Source organism: Uloborus diversus, chromosome 3, assembly GCF_026930045.1.
Source record: "Uloborus diversus isolate 005 chromosome 3, Udiv.v.3.1, whole genome shotgun sequence".
NCBI lineage: Eukaryota > Metazoa > Arthropoda > Arachnida > Araneae > Uloboridae > Uloborus > Uloborus diversus.
The window spans coordinates 119,662,830-119,687,006 of NC_072733.1; the positions used below are offsets into that span (position 1 = coordinate 119,662,830).

General features: G+C 32.0%; 1 protein-coding gene across 1 annotated transcript in view; it reads left to right on the top strand.

Annotated features, from left to right (window-relative positions):
• LOC129218195 (uncharacterized) overlaps positions 1-24,177 on the top strand; it is a 92,948-nt gene extending 68,771 nt beyond the window's left edge. Inside the window, exons 8-14 of the mRNA XM_054852412.1 lie at positions 1,766-1,864; positions 1,944-2,074; positions 7,016-7,164; positions 15,302-15,349; positions 15,440-15,633; positions 20,689-20,851; positions 20,952-24,177. Of these exons, the coding sequence (XP_054708387.1) occupies positions 1,766-1,864; positions 1,944-2,074; positions 7,016-7,164; positions 15,302-15,349; positions 15,440-15,633; positions 20,689-20,848 (781 nt within the window). The 3' untranslated portion in view covers positions 20,849-20,851; positions 20,952-24,177. The remainder of the gene's footprint in view (positions 1-1,765; positions 1,865-1,943; positions 2,075-7,015; positions 7,165-15,301; positions 15,350-15,439; positions 15,634-20,688; positions 20,852-20,951) is intronic.

Sequence of the window (24,177 nt, forward strand, 5' to 3'; positions counted from 1 at the left end):
TTGTATTTATTTGATTTTTTTAAATGAAATCTTTCGCTAATTTGAGCTTCCTATTTCATAATTAATTGTGATTTTAAAAAAACTGTACTTTTCAAAAAACTTCTTTGAAAAAATAAATATAATAATAATAATAAAATATATAAAAATATTAAACTTTAAAAAAAATAATAAATTTTTACGCTTATTTAATTTAAATGTTTTTCTCGTAACTTGTTTAAGTTTTGTAGATCATAGTTCATTAGGATTTTTAGAAAATTGCAGTGAGAAAGCTAATAAAATAAAATTTTCCCTTCAACTTGAGATGAATGTCCTAAAAATGATTGATTTTGTTTAGACTCGGGATATCCTTAAAGATGAGTCCCCAGGACATGTAAAAAAAAAAGTCCGTGGTACGTCCTGAAAAGATAAGGATCACTTTAGGTCATCCTTAGGCCTAAAAAAAAGTTTGTCCCTTGGGACGTCCTGCGAGACGTGCCTAAGGATCGCCCAATTTCATCGATTTTTTACAACGGACGTTCAGGGGATTTGGACGTTCAGGACATAAAATGGACTTTTTGTGCTGTCTGAGTAGTTGAACTTAATTCAGTATGTTATTTTTATTTAACACATGTTCATAAAAATACATTAATTAGGTATACTGTAATTTACATAAACCAAAGATTCTTTCATCATAATGAGGAAGAAGTGAAATACTGGCATAATGTTTCCTCTATCAGATTTTTATCACACTTAATGGAAAAATATTTAGCTTTTTTTATTTTTATTTTGTAGAGCTTTATATAATTTTTAAGTAGTTTATTTACGGCTTTGTTCAAAATTAAATAAAAAATCCAAAAAAATAAAAGTAATCAAATGCAAAATATAAAGTGATTGAATGTTTAAATGAAAATCTATCAAAAACTCCTTGTGCTAAAATAAAACTATTCAAGAAGTAAACTGTTATAACTGCAGAAACATATTGTGAGCGCAACACTTTTTTTGCTTTGTAGAAAGGGTTTTTATATCAAAATATATGTGCTTCACAATATTGTTCCCTCCTAATGAATGAGGTTTAGCATATATCATAAGCATGATTAGTACCCAGTAGTATAAAACTTCTGGACTGGAAGAGCTCGCAAAAGAAATTGAAACAAAGTTAAAATAGTAATGATTAAGACATGTATTAGTTATCACTAATGGAAAAACAAAGAATGCTAAAGCTTGACCACAGAGATGGCGGATGACCTTAAAGTAAAAACAGCATTTGTATTATTTGTAATAGGTATAATCAGCCAGTAAGTGCTGAGTACTAAGAGTAGTTCTTGCTGATCTTATCTACTGCAAAATAATAACAAACAACCAATTACAAATGATGTTTCCACTTGAAAGTCATCCACCATCTCTCCATGGTCAACCTTTATAAATATTTGTGGCATGGTTACAATTTGAAAGAATCACAAATATTCAAAGTGGTGCAGTTATAAAAAATTTCATTATTTTTGGTTATTTTCATGACTTTTCTTCTGGCAATCCTAGGGTGAGATACCACTTGCATAGTACAATTTTCCAACTCAATGAAGCATTAAATTTTTGTATTCATCTTCAAATCTGGACATTAGTCTGGACAAGGTCTTGAAACTTGGTACTGTTTTGACTGAATCCAGACTATTGATAACCTTAATCCTTAATGTTGATTTTGATATAAATATCTTTCAAGTTCTTTAAATTGTGCTGGAAGTTTTTGTAATATTAGATCCTGTGAGTTTATAGTTCTGTTATTTTTTAGAGTGCCTGTGCTAAGCCGCAATTGTTACAATGTTTTGTTCAGAATTGTTGAAATGGGAGTAGCATTGTGGTTTCCATGTGTTCTGTGGAACTGTATACGGTAATTTATACATATAATCAAAATTTTCATTTAATTTGCTTCTTATTTGTCCCTCTCACAAAATTTTTAACTCTTTCAGGCCTGAGCAACTGTGGATACTCAATCCTAGAAAATTACTTAGAAAATTGGACATTCGGAAACCCATTCGATCTGGAGGAGAAGCTGAAGCTCTGGTGGCATCTTCTAAATCCATAACAATATCTAAATGTGGTTAGTTAACTTTAATTGTTGATGCTACATTTCATTTATTAGTTGTTTTCTCCCTTGAACTTAAGTTAAATTACATTATTAAATTGATAAATAAAAACAGTATGTGGCACCAGTTTTAAATTTTGAAGCCAATTGATATATTAATTAAACCTTTAATAGTTGTAGCCTATATTTCAAGTGCTATTGAAACTAAAGCATTCCTAGTTATGGTGTGCAAAGTAAAAAATTAAAACTCATTACTTGAGATGCTATGTTTGATATTAGCGAGAAATTTTGTAACTGGACACAAAACTGAGAGTTTTAGGACACCTGGCAAAAGTGAATCCATTTTTCAAGCTTTTGTAAGGAGTCACTGAACACTATCAAGACTAAAGTATGGCATCCAAATATTAAAGATAAATCGGTTTTTATAACTGGAAATTACCAAAATTTAAAATTCATAAGAATATGAAATTGATTTTCTGCAGTTTTTCAATAGTGCTGAATGCATTTAATCCAGGTCTTTCACAAAGTTTGAAAGACAGGGAAATTGCAGCTAGAGTCAGGGAAGGTCAAGGAAATTGTAATGGATTTATAAATTTAAAGTAAGAACAGTGAAAATTGATTCTGCCTATCTGTCATTGATCCTTTAAATTGTATGTCCATTCTCAGTTATTGCAAAATAGCTACTTGCAAAGGTTTGATTGAATTTTTTTCCCCCTCATGTAATCCCTGATTTTTAGTCCTGAGTTAAGAGACCTACTTAGTACAATTAGCAATTTTAGCAATATGATTCACCTGACTTTATGTGGCAACTTTAAGATTGTATCAAAATCACTGCTATTATTTTTCCAATATGAATCTAGAAATATGTCATAACAAAGAATCAAATTTCAGTACCATCTCAATGTTGTGTCTTAGTTGCTTGGTGATTGAATCTTTAGGATGATAGAATGTAAAAGTGTCATTTAATTTTACAATCTTTGCTTTGTGAGCTATAGAATTACGTAGAACAACTAAATTTTTCACAATTTGCTGCGCAAAGCTCTATAGTCCCCCCCTCTATAATTTTCAGTGCCAGTGAGAGTCTACAAAGAAAAAAAATAATAACTTAGAAAAAATTAAGCCTTTCGAATTTATTCTGGAATGAGATTTCTTCCAACTTGTACACAAGTATCACAAAATGTTTTCATGAACATATCACAGCATGTTTTTTAATGTATGGCAGCTATTTGAATGTTTCAAGACACAGTCTCTCTGATACATAGAAATAGTTTCAAAATGATGGATCGGTTATAAAAAGGCCTAGGCAAGGTGGTGAACGAATGGCAACTGCTTCTGAACATTGGTATCTAGCAATAATTACCCATAGTAACAGGAGTTCTACTGTTGTCAGGTTCAGAGCTTATCCAGAGCTTACAGCTTCCAAAAAAACTGCTATGTGGTGGTGAGCAGTAAATAGAAGGCTGAATAAAAGAGGAATTTATAGCCAGACTGCCAGTGAAACATGTTTCACTATCTCAAAAAACAAAAGAAATCACCATGATTAGGGTAAAGAATATCGGAAATGGAGTGAACACAAAGGTCTCTTTATAAATGAATCAAGGTTTAATTTAACGGGTAATTCTGAACGTCTTTGCACCTTAAGATTCAGGGTCCTGAAATTTTGTGTTGAATACTATGTAATGTAAATGCTTTGTCTTGGAGGTGTGATGGTATGGGGAGAAATAATGATTGATTGACATGTATCTATAGACGATAATGCTTGTTAAAATCGAGCGAAACACAAATTCTTTGAAAGTTAAGATATTGGCTGAATGCTATAGCCAGCAAAGTCCCGCAAGTCTTGTGCCAGAGCTATCTTGAAAGGGCATTTGCATGTAGACCTCCTTCTCCTAGATATCTAAATGCTCTGGAGACTAAATTGCTGGTATAATGAAGCTTAATTCCCTAGACAGTAGTTTACAATGTTATTGACAACATAAAAACATTTTGTGATATATGTGTAGAAGTCAGAAAAAGTCATATTCCAAAATTTAATTCATGAGGCAGAATTTTTTTCTAAGTTAGTCCCACTTTTATGAACAATATGTATCATATGTTGTTCTCTTAAATTATTTCTTTTGCATTGAGTCATAATATCAGGTATTATTCCAGAAAAAATCATAATGTTAGTTCACAGTTTCCAAGGAACCAATTATGCTTATAAATGATTTTGGGTATGAGTGTAAATTATTTGTTACTGTTAAATGTTAAGGAACAGAGATAGGTGACCATGAGGTCATTGTTAAAATTATTGTTATTATTTTATTTATTAGAAGAAAATGTTGAAATTATGCACTTAAAAAAAAAGAAAAAAATCAGATGAAACTTTTTTTTTTTTTTTTCAGTAGTTGGTCAGTGAAAGTTAGGGAAATTCCCAGGAAAGTTGGTGTGGAAACCCTGTAATCCAAAATGAGCTGATAAGGGCTAAAAAGGACCCATAACACTGATCAACATAAAATGCATATTCAAACACTGATTCTTCTAAATAGTTCACTTAAAACTTTAGTTTTTCATTTTAGGTCTTTACTCAATGCATTTCATCATTTTTTAAGTTGAATATTTTACCTACAATGCAGACTACATTAAAATTGCTAGACCATGAAAATAATAAGCAACTGACATTAGATTTCCATTAAAAGAAACCACTCGATTCAAGTGATTAACATTGTAGCACATGAACATAAAACATGTATGAATAAATACCTTGACACTGGAAATCAAAGCTAAGTTTCTAACTATCTTGTTTCATTTCTCATTTGAAAATTGAATTTAAATGTTGTGCCATGTGAAATTCTTATCAGTATATGTCAATCAGCCACAGAAGTATCTGACCTTCAACTTGTTCATCATTCTTTCTGTGCTGCTGCTTGTATTGGTAAAGATCTTGTGTCTGTTAGAGGAATGGGGAATCAGCAAGTGTAGAGAAGGGCCGTTATGCTATGCCCAAAATCTCAATGTTTCCAACTCAAAAATGCCAAACAGAAAAGTTTAGCATTATTTCAGACTTTCTTGACATAGATAAGCACACCTGTAGGAGAGTGACAAATAATGTCACTGGACAGGACATTGCCAGGATACCATGACGGAGATTCATCTGAACCTACAAACCACCCACAGGTTTACATCAGCTCTGGGAACATCATGTATCTGGTTGCACTGTGCAAAATAAATGTTGCGTGATAGAACCTGGAATCATGAGGTATAAAGTGTTACAAAGCAATAGTTCTGGTCATTACTTCTTTGCATTGCCAATAATTTGGACAGCCACTGTTATTATTCTTACATTTTAAGAGCTGTGTGGCTGTGCTCTATCAGTGAGATCTGCATAATGCCAACTTTAAAGACTTTACTGCATAGCTGTGTGTTGTGTGGACTAAAAAGATTCTCTAGATCTGTCGCCTATTCAAAGATCTACTCACTGAGTGACTAGCACATCACTGTTCATGCTAACCAGTATGATTAGTTAGCTTTGACTCGGAGCTAGAAATGATGTACAGTAAAACCTCATTAAGTTGTCACTCAAGGGACCAAAAATTTTTGACCACTTATGCAGAGTGACTACTTATGTGAGTGGGAAATTAAGGAAGAAAAAAAAAGCTTTACAAGTATTCATGAATAGCAGTTGAATTCTGTGAGAAAAACAACAGCTAATGTAATCAATGTTTATAAATTAGTGGAAATTTTAAAACGAGGGAAAAATATGGGGGATAATTGTAGTTACTTTATTTTTATTTTCTCTTACTTAAACATTACTTAATAACAATAACTTATTTTAATGTAGTTATGGTACATTAAAACAATCCTTCAATGTTGACTGATGGAGTTGTTGCTTAACGGAAAATAACTATCTCTTCTAACATACACCAAGCTTTAAATTCTGTGTTTGTTGTTCCTTGAACGGATGTTAAATACTGACTAACTTTCTCCAGGTATTAAATTTTGTCTGCCTTGCTGGAAGGAGTTTTATTCATATTCACGTCACTCGGCAGAGTCACAGCAAGAAGTATGCTTTGAATGACCAGAACCGAGGATTGAAATTTCAAGGAAAAATGACTATCAAACAGCCTTTCAACTAAGTCAGACACTATTTTCTAAGATCCGATAAGGAAAAGGAATTTTAGAGAACAATTTTTGAGTGACTTGTTAACCGGGTAAAATTAAATTTAGTGACCAGTAAAAGAGGATCATTTTACATTACTGTGAATGATACCTTGTCGGGTCCAAAGAAAAATGACCACTTAAACGAGTGACCACTGACCCGTTTGACTTCTTATTGAGGTTCAAAGATCTACTCATTAAGAGACTAGTAGATCACTGTTCATGCCAACCAGTATGATTAGTTAGCTTTGATTGGAGTTGGAAATGAAGTACTTAAATCTGACATCCATCTGTAGTTGTACTTGATGCTTATCTGAATTACAGCCATTATTGCCGCTAGATGGGACAGCTTTGCCATAACTTCCATCTGATGCGTATGCCAAACCACCTGCAAATTTCATGCTTTTTATTCCATTATACTGTCTATCTACTATAACAAAAATTCTGCTTCTTGCACTTCTTCCAGGTTTTTGCAATCTTAATTACCAGTAATATAAGTTTATCTAGCTGTGTAGAGCATTGATATTGCATTTGATTTTCTTTTAAGCAAGAATGTAATCGCTTTCCTTTGCAGGTAAAGTCAGGAATAGGTAACATTTTTTAAGGGGCAAATTAAGAGGTCAGATTTGGCAGTTTTCAACAAAACAGAAAAATTTTAAAATATTTTTGTCCAATTATATGTTTATTTTAAATCTTAAATTGCAAAATTGTTGATGCATTTTATTGTTTTTATTTTGGCTCTCAGTTAATTGACTGGTAATAATTTGGCATAAACTAATGCAAATTATATAGCATCTAACATAAAATATAATTCTTTAGATGCAAGTAAGGCTCTGGATAAACAACCAGAATGTTGGATTTGCTATGATCAAGATAAATTAGACTGTGGTCCTTTAATTCAACCATGCAAATGTAGAGGGGATGTGTCTGTTGTTCACCATGAATGCTTAAAACAATGGTTAATTGAAGTAAGTATTTTTTTTTTTTTTTTTTTTTTTGCAAGAATATGAAGCAAAAGTTATTTAAACTGAACTTAATTCATTCTTATATTCAACATAAATCATAACTTTCTCAATCAAACATTTCACCTGCAAAAACTATCATTGATCATGTTTAGTAGAACTTTATTGTTCAGTTTTTTTACACTTCTTCATGTAATAGCATTCAGTTTTTCTTGCCCATGGTATCCTCACTATGACAATGAATTAAAAAATCAAGTAGTAATTTAAGATTATTAAGATACATGTTAAATTTGTTCATGTTCTGGTATTTAAAGTGCTTACTCACATGCTCAAAAACAGTAGTTATATTTTTTGAAGTTCAAGAGTAGAGTATTTTATTTTATCAGATGTTACATCTAACTATGTGAACAGCACTTCTACTATCGTAGAATGGCATGGGGAATGTTATATAATACTGTGATTAGTTTATCAACAAAACATAAAAAATACAATTCAAAAAATCTAGTTTTATAGCTTTTGATAGAATTTACAATGAAAGTTTTGCTAAGTAAAAAGATGTAAAACTATGCATAAAAGAAATTCTGATCATCAATTTATTTCATAAGAAGATTCTAGAAAATTATTTCAGGAAGGATCTGTTAATTTTTCTTGGTTGAATAATTAGACTTTGAATAGGTAAAAAATGGTCAAGTAGTGAAACGGAAGGGAGAAAATCAAGATCAAGGAAACATTGTACCAGCTAAAACAAAATCAGAATTGATGAAATTTGGCATTTTCAGGAGAAAATTAAAAAAATTATTTAAATCATAATTAAAATCACTTTTAAATCAATTGAATTAACTAATTGACACCCTGTTGCTTTCATGTGTTTCGGTTATTTTATACATTTTGAATTAATCCCATAGTTCTGCCTTGTGTTCCTGTTTCACTAGACAATTATGTAGTTCTTTAATAATACATTTGAATTGAACAGACATTGGATTTTTCAGTAATCTTTACTAAATTCAGTACCTTTTGAGCGAGCAAAATTCTGCAGGCTGAGAAAAGAAAAGGCATTGCAGGCTAAATTCATTATCTGCCAGTTAATTTCATGCATCCAGTTAAAATTGTTGTCCATCAGAGATCAAAACACAACAGTAAACTTGCAAACTTGCCAGTGTAGTACAATATATTAATAGTTGGGGAGACTAGGACTAGTAATGACATTTTCATCATTTCTGAAATTACTGTAAGATTTAAACTGATGTGAAACATTTAGTGCATTATATCATTAGAGTAAATCTTGAGCAATATATGTATAAAACAATTATCAACATTTTAAAGGTTTTTCATGACATAAAATAAAATTTGTAGCCTCGAAGTTTGTCTCAACTTGCCGTGTAGTGGAGCTAGCAGTGACATGCTTGAGACACATTGTGACACACAAAAAACACACACAAATACGTTGTAACATGTACAAATTATGTAAGAAATGCAATTAAATGAGATATTTTAAGTTAAGAATGGAAAAGTTATTCATTTATATTGCTCTTAACACAAAAAAGAACACCATTATGTTTTCAATAACACTTTAAAGAGAATGCAAATAAAATAGTTAAATTATTAACACTTGGAGCTCTTTTTTAAAGACTCATTTAAAAACTGTTAATCAGGAAATATAAAAGGTAGACCAACACTAATTTTTGGCCACATTAATCTTTGACTCGGTAAAATGTGTAGGCCCATATCCTACAGGCCTACTTATTTTTATAATCACTCATTATCATCGCTTGCTGCAACATGTGCTGTTAATGCAAATAAAATAAGGTTCTGTTTTGGTACATTTGACATGAGACCAGTTTTTAAGTGTCGTGCATTGTACCCAGTCATCTACGGATCTAGAAACTTAGTATTGCTCCAAGCAAGTTACACATAATCAATTTATATCATCTTCAGAGCTATCTGGATATTTCTTAAAGTTTTTAAATAATGTTGGTGGAATTTTTTGTGCGTTTTTTTGGTATATTCATACTGTTGAAATTTTGCTTTTTCTTCTTCAATTTGTTTCTATCGTTCTCTTGCTTTTTGTTCTGCTCGAACTTTCTCTAAAGGTTCGATTGCTAGAATGACTTCTTTTAAAACATTTATGAGCAGAGGGCTTGCACTTTTGATTTCAGCTTTGGGTGGCCGTCTTTTTTTTATAAAATGCACCACTGTTACAATGCTAATGCCAAATGTCACAAACTCATCTAATTCAATGAGATTTCTCACTTCTGAAGACTGCTCTGCATTCTTACTGACATTGACTACATTTATCGCTGAAGTGCAGGATTTGATAACTGCTTCATACTTATTATTTTCACCATCATTTGTTCATCAACGCTCTCATCTCTGAGAGATAATGGACCGGGGCAAGTAGTGACACTGTCACAATGTGCCTCATTGACTTTGTCACAACTAGCCCTGTGTTACGCCATTTGAAACTTTTCTCAATAGTTTCCAAAATATTATCATGATCAACAAATGAAATGCATAGAATAACAGCTCAAAACAGAGGTATTTAAATAATATTAAGAAATATTCACACATCAGTATCCTTAGTGACAATGGCAATTCCAACGCAGGCCACAAAACTAACTTTTGTTGTAGAAAACACGATAAATATTTTTATCTTAAACAGTAATGCTATACTTCCAATTTTACGCAGGACACTGAGACCACCAACCTGCTCACTCACATGACGCGACAGGAGTTGAAACCTATTTGACTCAGTCAGGAGGATCGATGGCACTACTAACCCCGGTCTCCCCTACTACATTTGGGTAGAATTTATGTTGGTGTATAGAGTTATTTTGCTACTATTCTATGTCATTGTAGAAAGATGGCTCAAAAGAATCACATCCAGATAATATAAACATGACATTTATTCACAAAACTGTTATTACATACTCGCAGAACAAGTCTGTTTGATGTAGCTTGACTCAAGAATCTCCTATTTTGTACTTCCCCACAAGTGGGCGGGGTTAAACGAAAATGAACTAACAGGTGTGCTAACTACAGATTTGGCAATCCAGGGGGCTTATTACGAGCTCTTCGGCTTCGACTTCGGGAAGCTAGAAATCTCACCTTTCTCATTCCGAACGAAGTCGTTAGGCGTATTACGAACTGCAAGTGAGAAGCATACTCACAGTGGGAAAGACTTGCCGTTCGGGAAAAAAATATGACGTCGTTTTGTAGGCGTGGTGGAAGATGAACCAATAAGAGATTGCAGCGTGAAAATTTGAAATGGTGTTGTTTCTATGCGTTCTCGTTTCATATGGATTTTGTGAATTTTACTAGTGGCTTTGTTTTTTTTTTGTTTTTTTTTTTTTTCACCACATGTTAAAGATTTTTTTTATAACTAATGAAATTTCAAAAATTAGAGATACAAAATTTCCGGAAATTTTGCGGCGGTGGAAAAAAAAACTTTTGAATTAAAATGGAAAAATTGATTTTTTTTAATTTAAAATGTATTAATTAATATATTTTATCAGAAAGCGTTTAAAATTTTCAATATTTGAAGGTGTATGCAATCCATGGTATTTTTTTCTTTCAAAAAGATATATTCATAAAACTTTTGCTATTAAACTAAATTCACCACTAGCTTTCTTTGTTCTAAGTATCAGAGATTTTCCAAATTACAGTGTAACAAAAAAAAATCAAAATGCTTCTGACATAATTCTCGCTGCTTGTAAAATGAGCCCCGGAATTCAAATATGACCACCGTTTTCTCCCTACATGTCCCATTTTTTTAGAAATGGTGCCCCCCCTCTCCCCATTTTTTCCCCGTTTTCGACAGTTTAATAGCCATTATTTTTATTTGGAAGGAAAGGAAGCATAAAAACAACCATTTATACTCTTCTGAAGGTCTAGAGAGGTGCAAGGTTCCAAAGTATGAACATTTAGACTAAGTCAAGAGACTCACAGTGGTACTCCCCCTAAAATATTTTGAAAATCATCAGAACCCATATTTTTTGTATAGGGTTTTTTTTTTTACAATTTTTTCACTTATTTTGCGATCTAAAACTAGAGTGTAGAGCTTTCTCCTGTAAGCTCCATGTCCGAAAAAATTTTTACGAAGTCAAAAAATTAAACAAAAAGAAAAAAAAAAAGAAGCATCGCATTTTTTTCAGAGTCGCATCGAAGATCTTCAGTAAATAACCTTCCTGTATTATTCAACTTGCATTCCCAGATATAAGTATGATTAAAAATGAACTTAGGATATGCTTATAAAGTTGCATTAATGTATAGGGATTTATTTAGTAAAATATCTCTCATGATTTAATTTACTTCGGTGAAAGTTACGGCTTTGTTTTGAAATTTAATGAACAAGACTTTAAATTCATTTCATTTTAAATTTAGCTTACAGTAGTTTTAAAAAATGTCGAAACCACATTGATATCTACACTAAAATGTAATATATTTTGCAGTATGTTTCCGTATTCTGTTTCTGCTCGATGGAATAGCCAGTAATTTTGATGAATTTTCCCTCCCCTCTTGCATACACTGTTTGATTTTTTTTAAAATAAAGATCGCTTGCTGATTTCCCTTTGCTAGGGCTTAATGTTTTCAATTTATTGTCCTTGTGACTGGCAGATAGCTAGTCACGGTGATTTAATATCATTGCGAAAATCAACTATCGGTTCATCGTGTTACTGAACGTAAATAGCGAAATTCGGGACCCCATTCATTAATTTAACTTTTTTTTTGCAGGCGTTAAACCTTTTCGTAGCTTATAAATTATTTTCTTCGTTTTATTTAATTTTTTGACACGATAAATCTATCATTTGTCAGTATTTCTCCTGTAAATAGACTTCTATTATTTTTGTCTTTTGCAAACGTCATTTTCTAATTTGTTTTTCGATGGTTGTTGTCCTTATTCTAATTAAAGTTATTTTTTTTACTTTAGAAACGTTATGCGTTTTTAATTACTTTTATTTTATAGACAAAAACATTTGTGCGTATTTTTATTATGCCTCGAAAGGTTTTTTTTTTTTTTTTTGTATTCCTATCCTATTTCAAATTTGATTACGAAAAATACAGTTTGACTGTCTCTAAATCAAGACTAATTCACGTTATTTATTTATTCCTTTGTTTTCCATTCGGTAAGGAGAGAAGCATCCTTCTAGAGTTGAAGTAGTTTTCTTAAAACAAAATCTATTTTTCAAAAACAAAAAAGAAAAAAAAAAAGAAAGGAAAAAAAGAAAAGAAGGAAAAACATGTTTTGGTCGATATCATGTTTGTGCTCTCTGTTAGGCGTTATGTAATTCAAGCACATTTGTTTTTAATATCGTATGAGGAAGAAAGTCACAGAACTGAATTGCACCAACAATCTTTCCTCACATAGTTAAAAATCATTAGGTTAAAAAAGAAATTTAGTGCAAAATTTATAATTATTTTCAAAGGTTATCTATTGTGAACAAATCGCATTAAAAAAACGAATTCTCAATTCGGAAGAAAATATTTTGTGATCTGATTGTTGATAAAAAGAAAAAGAAAAAAAAACTGTCAACATTAATACTAAAAAATTTTTAAAAAAAACTATTTGAGTTTTTGAAAAACATACCAACGGTGGGATTCGAACCGTCGATCGCGTTAATACAACGCGCGTGCTTATACAACCGTGCCACACAGGAACACAAGCTTGCCGCCCAAATACAAGTTAAACCCTTTGAATCATACGCTACTCCAGCTATCTAAGATGTGTATGCATTAAATGAGCTGTTTAAGTTTACTAAATCATTCAGTTTGCACGTCAGTTGATATTAAGTAAATGTAGAAAGTTATTTCCATTTTTATTGTTATGTTTTTGTGAATTCTTGAAGCTTAAAACTGAGAGCATATATATTCGAATAACGTTGATGATTTTTGGCTGCAGGAATCAGTTGTTTTAGTTCAAGGATTCTAAATGTTTTAAATCTTTTTCTTTCTTTCTTTTTTTTAATCTTTAAGTTACTTTTACGGAAAAGTAGGGTAACATAAAAAGCAAAATTGTATGTAGTTCGACCTGGGGAATCCATTGGTTTAGTTACGTTAATAATGTTAGTTCTATAAACTATTTTCAGAGCACTGTGTTTCATTTTATGTGTATAAAAAAAGTTGCTTTTTTAAAGGGTTCAACACGTAAGACTCTTCAGTTAGATGCAAAACGTTTTAATTGATTGCAATGGCAAAATACAAAAATCGTGCTAACACTAACATGTCCGCCATATTGAAAAAGTTCCATCTCACAGTATTATCTCACCACGATCTCACCACCTCTGAAGCGAATGAGTAAAAAACCCGAAAACGGGTTCTTTTTTCCCGATTCCGTACAGCTCGTAATAAGCCAACAGTGCACGCGTCGGGAAATCGCCTGTTTTTCCCGATCTCACTCCCTTCCAAAGAGCTGGTAATAAGCCCCCTGGAGAAACTGGCCTCGGTGACTAAAAAAAAACGCTTCAATACATGGGGAACAAATTAAATTGCATATTGTATCAATTACAATGAGTACAAAGATAATAAAAAAATATGACTTTAAAATTCATGAGTTATATTTCCTAATGTTAGCTGATTATGTTATGAAACCAGGTTAGGCTATGAGCCTTATTATTACGTAATTTTTCAATGTAATACCAATCTCTTGGCTTCACTTTAGCTATTTTGTATGGTTCCAAAAATCTGTGCTTTGATTTGTTCCTAATTTTGTTTGTTAGATGGCCACTAAGTCTCTTGCTTGGTATGTTGAACCTTTCTTATGAGTCATATCATAAGTTCCCTTGCTTTGAGCCTGAATTTTGTGCGGTATTCTGGTGATTTGCTGGTGTATTTTTTTGTGGTGCAACATGTTTTTTTATGAACTAAGTAATGAGGTGAATAAAAACAGAAGTGACACGTTTATATTATTGAATGTGGGACAATCTCAGGCAATTGGCACTCAAAAGAAAATTGAGAAGGAGCATTCCCTTTTATTCCACATGGTACAATAGTTTTACTTTATCCACAGCTGCAAGTTACTTTAGTAGTTTCCCGGCACGGAAACAAGATCCTAAATTCCGTACACTTGAACTCTCTCAAGCAATTATAATTTAATGTTCGACCACAAACAACTTCACAAGGTGCACTATCGCCAATCCAATACTTTTCATTACAAAACTGTCTTCCACAATCCCATTAGCATTAGATATTGCAGTTATAATTATTTCTTTCAAGCCCCAGACACATCTTGTTTCAATTTCTTGCTTCACTTTGCATTGTTGCGTATGCATGGATCTAACTTGATTTCCCTGTTTTTGAAATTTAATGCCTTTGATGAATTCAAGCAATGCTTGTTCTAAGATAACAAAACCAATGATAGCTTGATAATGTAAATGAGTGGGTACAATGTACCTTGTTAAGGCATATTATTGTTCACCTATTTGGATCTCTTTCTGGAATGATCTTTTAGCTTTTACTAGTGGCATTCTTACTCCGTACAATACAATTGTTTCTTTAGAAAATTTCGGAGGACAGGTACTTAAAGCATCCTGAGGCAAATATTAATATGTTGATTCTTTGTGTTCTGTTCTCCTTGCTTGGCAGTAGAAACTGGTCGTTGAAGTGCTTTTGGTTTTGTCAGAATCATCACACCCTGAAACTGATCTCCCCAAGTTTGTAGAATCTCTGGTAGCGTCGGGGGATATTTTACTATTGTGTTTCCTCATTGTAGAAAGATTGCTAAAAATAATTGCAACTAATTAATGTATACACAGCATTTATTCATAAACAACACAAAACGCATATTACACACTGGTGGAACATGTCCACTCTTGGTAGCTTAAAGCAAGATTTGCCTATTTTGTACTTCCTCGCTAAGGGGCTGGTTTTACCTGAAATGAACTAACACATTGTCAACTATTTTCTACATTTGTTCACACAGCCATGCAATTCAAGTATTTTTCATCCTATTTAGGTGTCTGATTAATCCATTAAATCAAAAATGTGTCTATAATGTAGCTCTTCATTATATCGAGCTAATTTTGTTCAATCTCTTACTCCTACAAGGTAACAATTGATATATTTACAAATGAAAACTTTTAACCAGTAAAAATACTTTCAGAACATTGTTAAAGTTAAATCATTAGCTAAATTATCAATATTATTTCAGTCTTCTGGACAGTCTGATGCTGCTAAATGTAAAGTTTGTAATGAATGGGTAAGTCTGTAATGTTTTTGTTTACTTAAAAAAAATTCCTCGTAAAGGTAAAATTTTCATTTTTTTAAATCAATTTTTTTTTAATTTTAGTATCAACTGAAACAAAGTACAGTCTGGCTTCCTCGAGGCTTAACAACATACCATTGGGTAAAAACAGGAGCCATTATCAGTGTAATGTGCAGTTCTATTGCAACTGCATGTTTTCTGATCAAAATATTTGAAAATGTTGGAATTCGTACTCTTTCTGGAGGATCAGCTCTGCTAGTAGTTTATATTTGTCTCAGGTGAGTTTAGTTGCTTAAACTTAAAAAAAAATATAACAATGACATGATATAAGTAAAATAATTATATGATATCATATGAAAAGCAACAATAACAAAACCATAGTTAAATATCTTGACGAAAAGAGATTTTTTAAGTTCTTTTTGTTCTATCAAACTCCCACTCCAATAACACAGGCCTACATTTTTTTCTTCATGAAAAAGTGTTTCAAGTTTAATAGGTACCCTATAGCAGGGCTTCGCAACCGGTGTGCCGCGGCACACTGGTGCGCCGCGAAAAGGAACCCGGTGTGCCGCGGTATTTTCGTAGTTATATAAAAAGAAAGAGGTTTGATGTATTTTATTTTAAAGTTACTACCGAATAGCGTTTGTATCGTTCTGTAACTTCTCAATTCACCCTGTCGATCTTGTGCAATAAGACATACCCAAGAAGAAGAGAGGCGGGATTTGCTGCCTCGCCTCTTTTTACTTCTTGTGATCCTATTACTTTCAGTTTTTGAAAACGGATTCTAATTTCCACGAAATCAACTAATGAAACAGAATTTTTTTCTAAATCTTTCGCAAACGGGATTATCGCTCCCTCCCCCAGGCAGGGATCGTGCACTCCCGCCCAGAATTTTAGCCACAGCTTTAACTTTTGTTTTCCTCTTTTCCGGTTCCGATACTAATTTCATTTTATCGTAGTTTTTCAAAGCTTGGTTCTGAGATTTAGCAAACTGGAAATTAAAACGATATACAGGGTGTCCCAAAAGGTCGTTTACAAACTTAACATGCTGGTCTGTCATATCATGACTAACAAGATTTACATAGTAACATACGTTCGCAAACACAATGCTGGTCACTACATACACACAAAGTCAGACACTAACGGATGCACACATATCGCATAATTATTACACAAAAATGATTTTACGCAACATTTTAGTTGTCAAGAAAGGCTAATAGCTGTTGTTGAAATTTGTTGCCTTTAACTGCCATACACGCGTCGCAACGACAAAGTACCGACCTTCGTAATAACGGTCTATTCCGACAAGATTTCACCGATAGCTGCGTTGTCGTTGCAACGTGATTATGAGAGCTGGCGGGTCGCAAATTTTAGCAATTGCTTCAAGCTTTCCATAAAAACTAAAATTTTGTGTAAAATCGTCTTTGTGTAAGAGATATGCGACATGTCGTGTATCCGTTATTGTCTGACTTTAGTGCATGTAGTGCGCCAACATTGCGTTTGCAAGCACATGTTCCTATGTAAATCTTGTTCATCATGATATGACAGACTTGCATGTTAAGTTTGTAAACGACCTTTTGGGACACCCTGTATACTGTTTCCACCATCGTGAAGCTCTCATGGCAAAGATCTTACCAGATGAGCTGAAGTCAGTTTTGGCTGAAGTCGTGAAAATCGTGAATTTCATAAAATCGAGGCCGCTTAATTCTCGCCTTTTCTCCGTATACTTTGTGAAGAATTGGGTGCAGATCACCACTCCCTGCTTCTTCATACAAAGATTCGCTGGCTTTTATGTGGTAAGGTACTATCAATAATTTTCGAATTGAGGGACGAGGTGCGACAGTTTTTGATTTTGAAAAACGAAATGCAATAATCCAGTTTGTTACAAGACAAATATTGACTGGGAAAACTGGCGTACATGGCTGACATTTTTGAACACCTTAACAAATTGAATCGGAAAGTACAAGAACAAGGAGAGAATTTGGGTTACATGTATGGACAAGCTAAACGGGTTCAAATCAAAAATTCAGCTGTGGAGAGAAGAGGTAGATCGTGGCTCATTGGACATGTTCAAACGGACATCAACATGGTATGTGAAGGAAATGGCATGGAAGAAAAGCTGCTGAATGTTTTGGCAGAGCATTTAGTCATACTTCAGGACAAGTTTACTATTTCAAGAATACTGACATAGAACAGTATGACTGGATTCGCGATCCATTCTCTTCATCTGTGGATGCATCAGTTAAAGACCTTTTTTGAAGGCACGAGAAGCATTTATGGATCTCAAGAGCGACCGTACTCTTAAACTTGGGTTGAGCGAAGTGTCTCTGGCAAGGGCGCCCATATGCAAAATTGTAAGGGGGGCTCAGATAGGAACCAATTTCAGGACAGATTAGAGTCATTAAAATATTTCATTTTTAATAACTTATTCATTAATGACTGGAGAATAAATGTTTTTACATTTTTGCAAAGAAAAAAGTAACAAAAGCAAAGAAGTTCTAATTTCAAAGGGGGGGGGGGCTCGAGCACCCCCCCCTTGCCCCCTTATATGGGCGCCCTTGGTCTCTGGACGAATTTTGGATGCTGGTTAAGAATGAGTATCCCACCATCTCTTGTCTTGCTATTGATGCGCTGCTACCATTTTCAACTACATATCTTTTTGAACTCAGCTTCTTAGCCCTCGCACTTATAAAAAACAGCAAGAGATCATCTCTAAAGAGCCTGGATCAAGAACTTCGTGTAGCTTTTTCCAGCATAGAGCCGAACATCAAACGTCTTTGCTCCTCAACGTAGGCTCAAGTGTCTCATTAGTGTCAAACGGAAGTTAGGTGCTTGGTTTTAACTTCTTGCTTGCTTCTTTCTTGAGACATTATTTGATAAATCGTTTAACTGCACTGGGCACTTTAATGACATGTTTGCAGAAATGCTTTGAAACATATGAAGCATAATTTTCTGTTAAGTCCGATATAGGTAGTTTTGTTGTTCATTATCAACCTCAATACATTCGAAATATTTCTACACTTTCTAAATAAATTTAAATACACTACGTTAGTTATGATTGTTTTATTCATACGGAAAAAGTCCCCCCCCCCCCAACCGTCTTTTTAACTGTGAATAATAAAAACATTTCTATGTTAGCATTGCGAAATTAAGTTCAGTGTGCCCCGTTGATCTAGAAATTTTTTAAGTGTGCCGCAAAGTAAAAAAGGTTGAGAAGCACTGCCCTATAGTAAATGGAGTGATGGAGTGTGCTGATCAGGAATCTGAGCTTAGTATTTTTCCAGCACGTCAGGTTTTCAAGAAAAGTGTTTGAAATTTTTCATAGAAACTGCCAAAAATACTGAGAGAATATTTATTAAATCTATATTTAATAGAAAATTCCTATGAAATTCAGTTGTTCATTAAAAAAATACAGTTTTATCTACGTTAGCCAGTCGTTGGGAGTTTTTTAAAAATAAAATCGTTTTTTCGCTTTTTCTTTATCTGTTTTGTCTTTTAAACTTTCATGTGATGATTGCTGTTGGATGGTTGGAAAAAGTGGAGGAATGGGAATTCCTGGTCCATGAGGTACTGGCCGTGTAGCAGATGTTAGTTTCGGATACTGAATTATATGGTTATTTTTCGAATTGAAACCTTTGACATCGCAGGAGCAAAAGTAATAGTCGTCTTCATGGTTTTTTTGTTTCCCTATAAGCTACATGTACCTTTTGTCCATTTTCTCAGAAGCTAAACACTCTTTGTGTGGAGCCCAACGTTTGCCCTGATCACCTAGCTTTACCCCGAAGAAAGCGAGATTAGCTTTCTTGATAAATACTGTTATGTTTTGTTGATGCTTTGTTATCCTTAAACCACCACACACGTAATAAATGATATCAGGACTGTTTTTACACTTTCTTGCTGCATTAAGACACACTAAACACTCGGAAAACAAAACACAACTCTATGCTACAAGCAACTGACGCTAACTATGTCGTAAACAACTGCTGATGCCATCAAGTTGACTTTGACAGATTCGAAAATGAAAATGCGTCACCGCTGAAATGAAATGAACATAACGTTATACTAAAATATTTTTAATCAATGTATCAAGGCTTCGTCAGGGGTCAATAGAGATTGAGTAAACCAAAAATCAACTCCAGGGGTCTTCATGGGGCTGAGATACAGAGGGGTGAAAAACCCAACTTGTTCTGTTATGTAAACTGTCCTTAGTCGCTTGTTTATTTTCTTTCTTCTTTCTTAGCGGTGGATATTTGATTTTGTTGGTGGCGGACATTTGGTTTTTTCTTGGTAGTAGGACATTTTAAAGAAATAGCTTCAATTCAATTCAGGAAATTCCAATAAGATTTTTTTCCTTTGGTACAAAATATCTCGTAAGGTTTTTTCATTTTGTGAAAAATCTTGACCTGATGAGCTCAAACCAAATTCAGAATCAGGGTACTCGTTAAGGACACTTATCAAATTCAAAACACCAAAAAACATGTAGGCCTGTGTAATGCATGCTAAAAAATTTATAACAGGATGCTTTAATCCGTAACTAATTTTTTAACTACTACTATCTCGTTTTCCTGATCTTTTTTTATAACTGAAATTTCAGAAATTAATACTGTGCTTAAAGAAAAATATATGTCATGTATTAATTACTACCCAAATATTTCAAACATAATTAATATGAAAAAAAATTGGTGTTGCCTTTAAAACTGGTAAATTAGCCTTTTTTTTTTTTTTTTTTTTTTTGGCTGAATTTTTTGAAAATCAAAGCTTCTGATGGCTGTTTTGATGCAGTTTTGGATTTCCTCCTTTTTGCTCTCATCCCGGAGAGTAGAAAACTGATTTAACTAGCAACCTTGCTAGGAGAGTGCAACATTGAATTTTCTAGTTTTTGTTTGAATTTGCATATACTAAAAAATTTGAAGTGGCTCAAATTTAACCAGAATTGGCTCAGATACCCTGAATGAGTGTACATAAAAAATGTAATGATTTTTGAAAATTCATGTAAAAATTTAGCTATTCAGTACTAGAATATAAATTTAAAGTTCCATTATTTCATATATCTTGAATGTGAAACGTGATAATATGAAGACAAGTGCTTACTTAATTATTAGATACAAGTTGTAGCCTCAGAACAACAGGAGGATATCTTACTGTAGTTTCTCAGATTAGTTGTCTTATGGTTGCTCTGAGGTGATGAAGTATTGAGTTATATGGATATAATTAAATCATTTGAATTGAAATTATGTGCAAACCTTAGAAGTACTTTAAAAAGTTGAAGAAAGCTAAAGTAGCTTTCATTACTATGTTGTTTCCATTATTGAAATTTGGTTTTCTCTGTGCAGGTTATTAGGCTTCAGTGTATTGAAAGGTTATCAGAGAGCTAAATTTTCAGCTGTTAAAATTTTAAATCATAATTTAAGTACTGGGCAAGGTGAAACATTATTGTCAGCACCACAACCTGTCATTCAAGAGTCTGCTTCATATGTTCCTCAGCCAACATGAGAGGTAACTTTATGTTTGAAAATTGTTATGTATTAACTTTTCCAATTTAGACTGTGTGCAATGCTTTATGGAAATAACTAAATCATAATTTTCTGTTTTCTAGGATTTACTCATTTTGAGTTGTGAAATAGCCATGTTGGAAAATTGGTGCAATCTCTTTTTCATTATTTATTTTCATGTGAAAATTACTGTTATGTGACTTGTAACTCATTAACTTTTTAAGTTAAAAGCTATTCAAATATTTTGCTATTTGTTGAAATACTCTAAAAAAAAAATAATGCTAAACTTAGATGATAGCATTTCTCCCCCTATATTTCTATGTGTTTTAAGAATGGGGCACGTTCAACTTGATAATACTGCTGTTCATAATTGTATTTCAAGTATTTTTTTACATAATTATGCTCTCATCATGCAGTATGAATCTGTATTAGTAATATGGTGTTGAAGAGAAATGCTCAGTTAATGTTGAACCTCATTAAGTGTTTCTTTTTTCTTTTTTAATAATGAAGTATAATGTGTGAAAGATTCTGTTCTTGTTTAGTAAATCTTAGACGCTCTTTCGCCCCCCCCCCCTTGAACTGTCTTAGTGTTTCTCCGTAATAAAATTATATTATTTATAAAGAAACATTTTTTGTAACTCAATATGTATGTTGAATATCTTGTTATGTTTCACTTAATTATTTTTAAGTAGTTTTAATTATTATTTAAATGTTTGTTAGCACTTGATGTGACAAAGTCTCTCAGTAAAACCTGTTATTGAATTAGTTATTTGTTTAAAATAAGGGAAAACTAAATTAGAGTTAGTATTTACTTTAGTTTTATTTTAGTTTCATTATCACTCACTAAATAACTGAAATATGTAAAACTACATTTCATATCCAAATGTCTCAAGACATTGTTTTAACATGTGAAGGTTTGCTGTTAAACAATTTTTTTCACTGTTATTATTGAAACTGGAAATAGCTTTTTATTATATCATAAGCACTGAGTTTTGCACCTGTAAATAGTAAAAATCTCAGTTTCGTACTCTAAAATATTTGAAAAGATGATTAAATTCCATTTTGAAATGGGATTTTTAAAACTATTAACTGTAATTATTAGTGCTCATCCAGAAAACAATCGTAAATGTAGCTGTGATAAAGTTATTCTAGTTGTAAGCAGAGAAGTCTTAAACTTGCAATATAATCAAGACATATTATTGATTAAACTATTAAGTAAGCATAGTTCTGTCTTGTGAAAAATCTGATAAATGTTTTATTTCCATCAAGGTTTATGTTACAAAAATTTTTGTATTACTAATATTTTTAATTTTGCTGTTGCAGGATTTAAAATAGTTTTCTTAAATTTCATTTTGCTGGCTTATACATACAAATAATTCCCATTTTGAAACATATTTGCTAGAAAAAATATGAAATGTTAAATTGAGTGTGGTGTTAAACCGTGATTATTAATTTAGAAATAGAAAGTTTTATGTTATCAAAAGATGTTCTCTCTTTACATGATTTTTCAATGCTTCTTGCAATTTACTGATAAAATTTTGTTAGCTTGAATCAGTATTTTTGAATTCATATCATGTATGTGTGTATTTGTACATAAATGTTAGGGATATTTATTATGGGAGTGTAAATGTTATAAATGTAAACATGCATTTAAAAATATTTATTAAATTATTATACCATTAGCTGTGATTTATCATTGTATTTGATTTTTTTTAAACTTATTTACTCAGCATTGGTGAATACTAAAAACTTTTCTTGGTTTATTAGGGTTTTTTTTTTTTTTTCCTTTTGTTCTAAAATTTATTACTTTACATTTAGAGTACACTTTATGTGATTTAATTCAGAAAAGTATAAGAATCCATTCTATGGTTTAGTTTTAAAAATATTTTTTCTTTTCTTTCGGTTTGCTTTATTTCTTAAGTTTTTGGCTTTTATAAGGTCAATTTTTGTCTATTAGTAGGGGAATGTAGGGCAAAGTTAAATAGTTAAGATGAGAGCTTTTTACTGAGCTTTTTCAAAATGAACAAATTTATTTTGAAAATTACAGTACATAAAGAATGAGCATTCTATTTTATAATAAAACTTGCATTTGAAACAGTATTCTTTACTTTTGACAGTAAATTTGCACCTTCAATAAAGTGAAAAATTTTCATTTTTTTTCCCCATGGGGGCAGAGTGAAAAATAAAATATTTTTCTAATGATATAGTTTCTATTTAATTATAGAAAATATTTTTGATTAAATGAATCAGTAAATAAAAGGTTTAATGAATAAATGAAAAGAAACTGAAACAATAAACTGAAAATTCAATTATTTAATTAATAGATGAAGAAAAATAAATGAACATATGTAAAAGTGAATGAATAAGAAAATATGTGAATGAATGAATAAATAAATGAATTACTGAATGGAGGAATGTAAATGAATGAATAAATAAAAAATGAATACATAAGTGATTTAGTAAATGATTTATCGAGTAAACAAAATAAGCTATTTCACTTTGCCACATCCCATTTTGTCCCTCATGTACTTGACTGATTGTAGAAAATATTTAAAATACAAATATGCTTAATATTAACTGAATCAGTATTGGACAAAGTAATAGAAGGTCTCAATTTTTTAAATGTTAACAAGAATTAGAATAATAAAAATAATTTTTGACTTTCAACAAAGTATCACAATATGAGTATCAATTTTTGGAAACTGCCTGTATTATATGCTTTGATCTTCAGTGATACTTTTTTCCGAACTGGAATAGATTACATGTGCTACTATATAGTTAAAATATTACCAGATAGGTGGCACTAAAAACAGAGTAAATATTTTACCATTACACTTTGTCCCACATTCCTCAACTATACTGTAATAAAATTAGTGAACTTTTTCTGCCTTCGTGATTACAATTGGAATCACTGAAACTTAAGGGCTTAATGGTGTATATTTACAGACTCATTTTAATACTTTCTGTGTTTATGCAAACCATAGTAATGGGGAAAAAATCTTGTAGAAAATAAAAACTTTTTTTTTTTTTGAATGAAAAAAAATTATTGTTTGAAATTAAGTTTTGTGAATTGAATGATTCTTGCCAAGTTTTAAAAGTCATTCATATTAGCACTAATCTCATTTCCATTTCTCTTTTAACTATACATATAAGCAAAAGATACCAAATTTTAAAGTAAAAGCCCTGATACATGAATTTTTTATGTAATTTTTATGATTAGAAACACCCAACAAAAATGTGATGCAATCGATTGTGGAAAACTTATGCTCTTAAGTTACTGAACAGCCAATGTAAAAAGTATCTGTAATAAAAGTTTTTTTAATTCTAAAA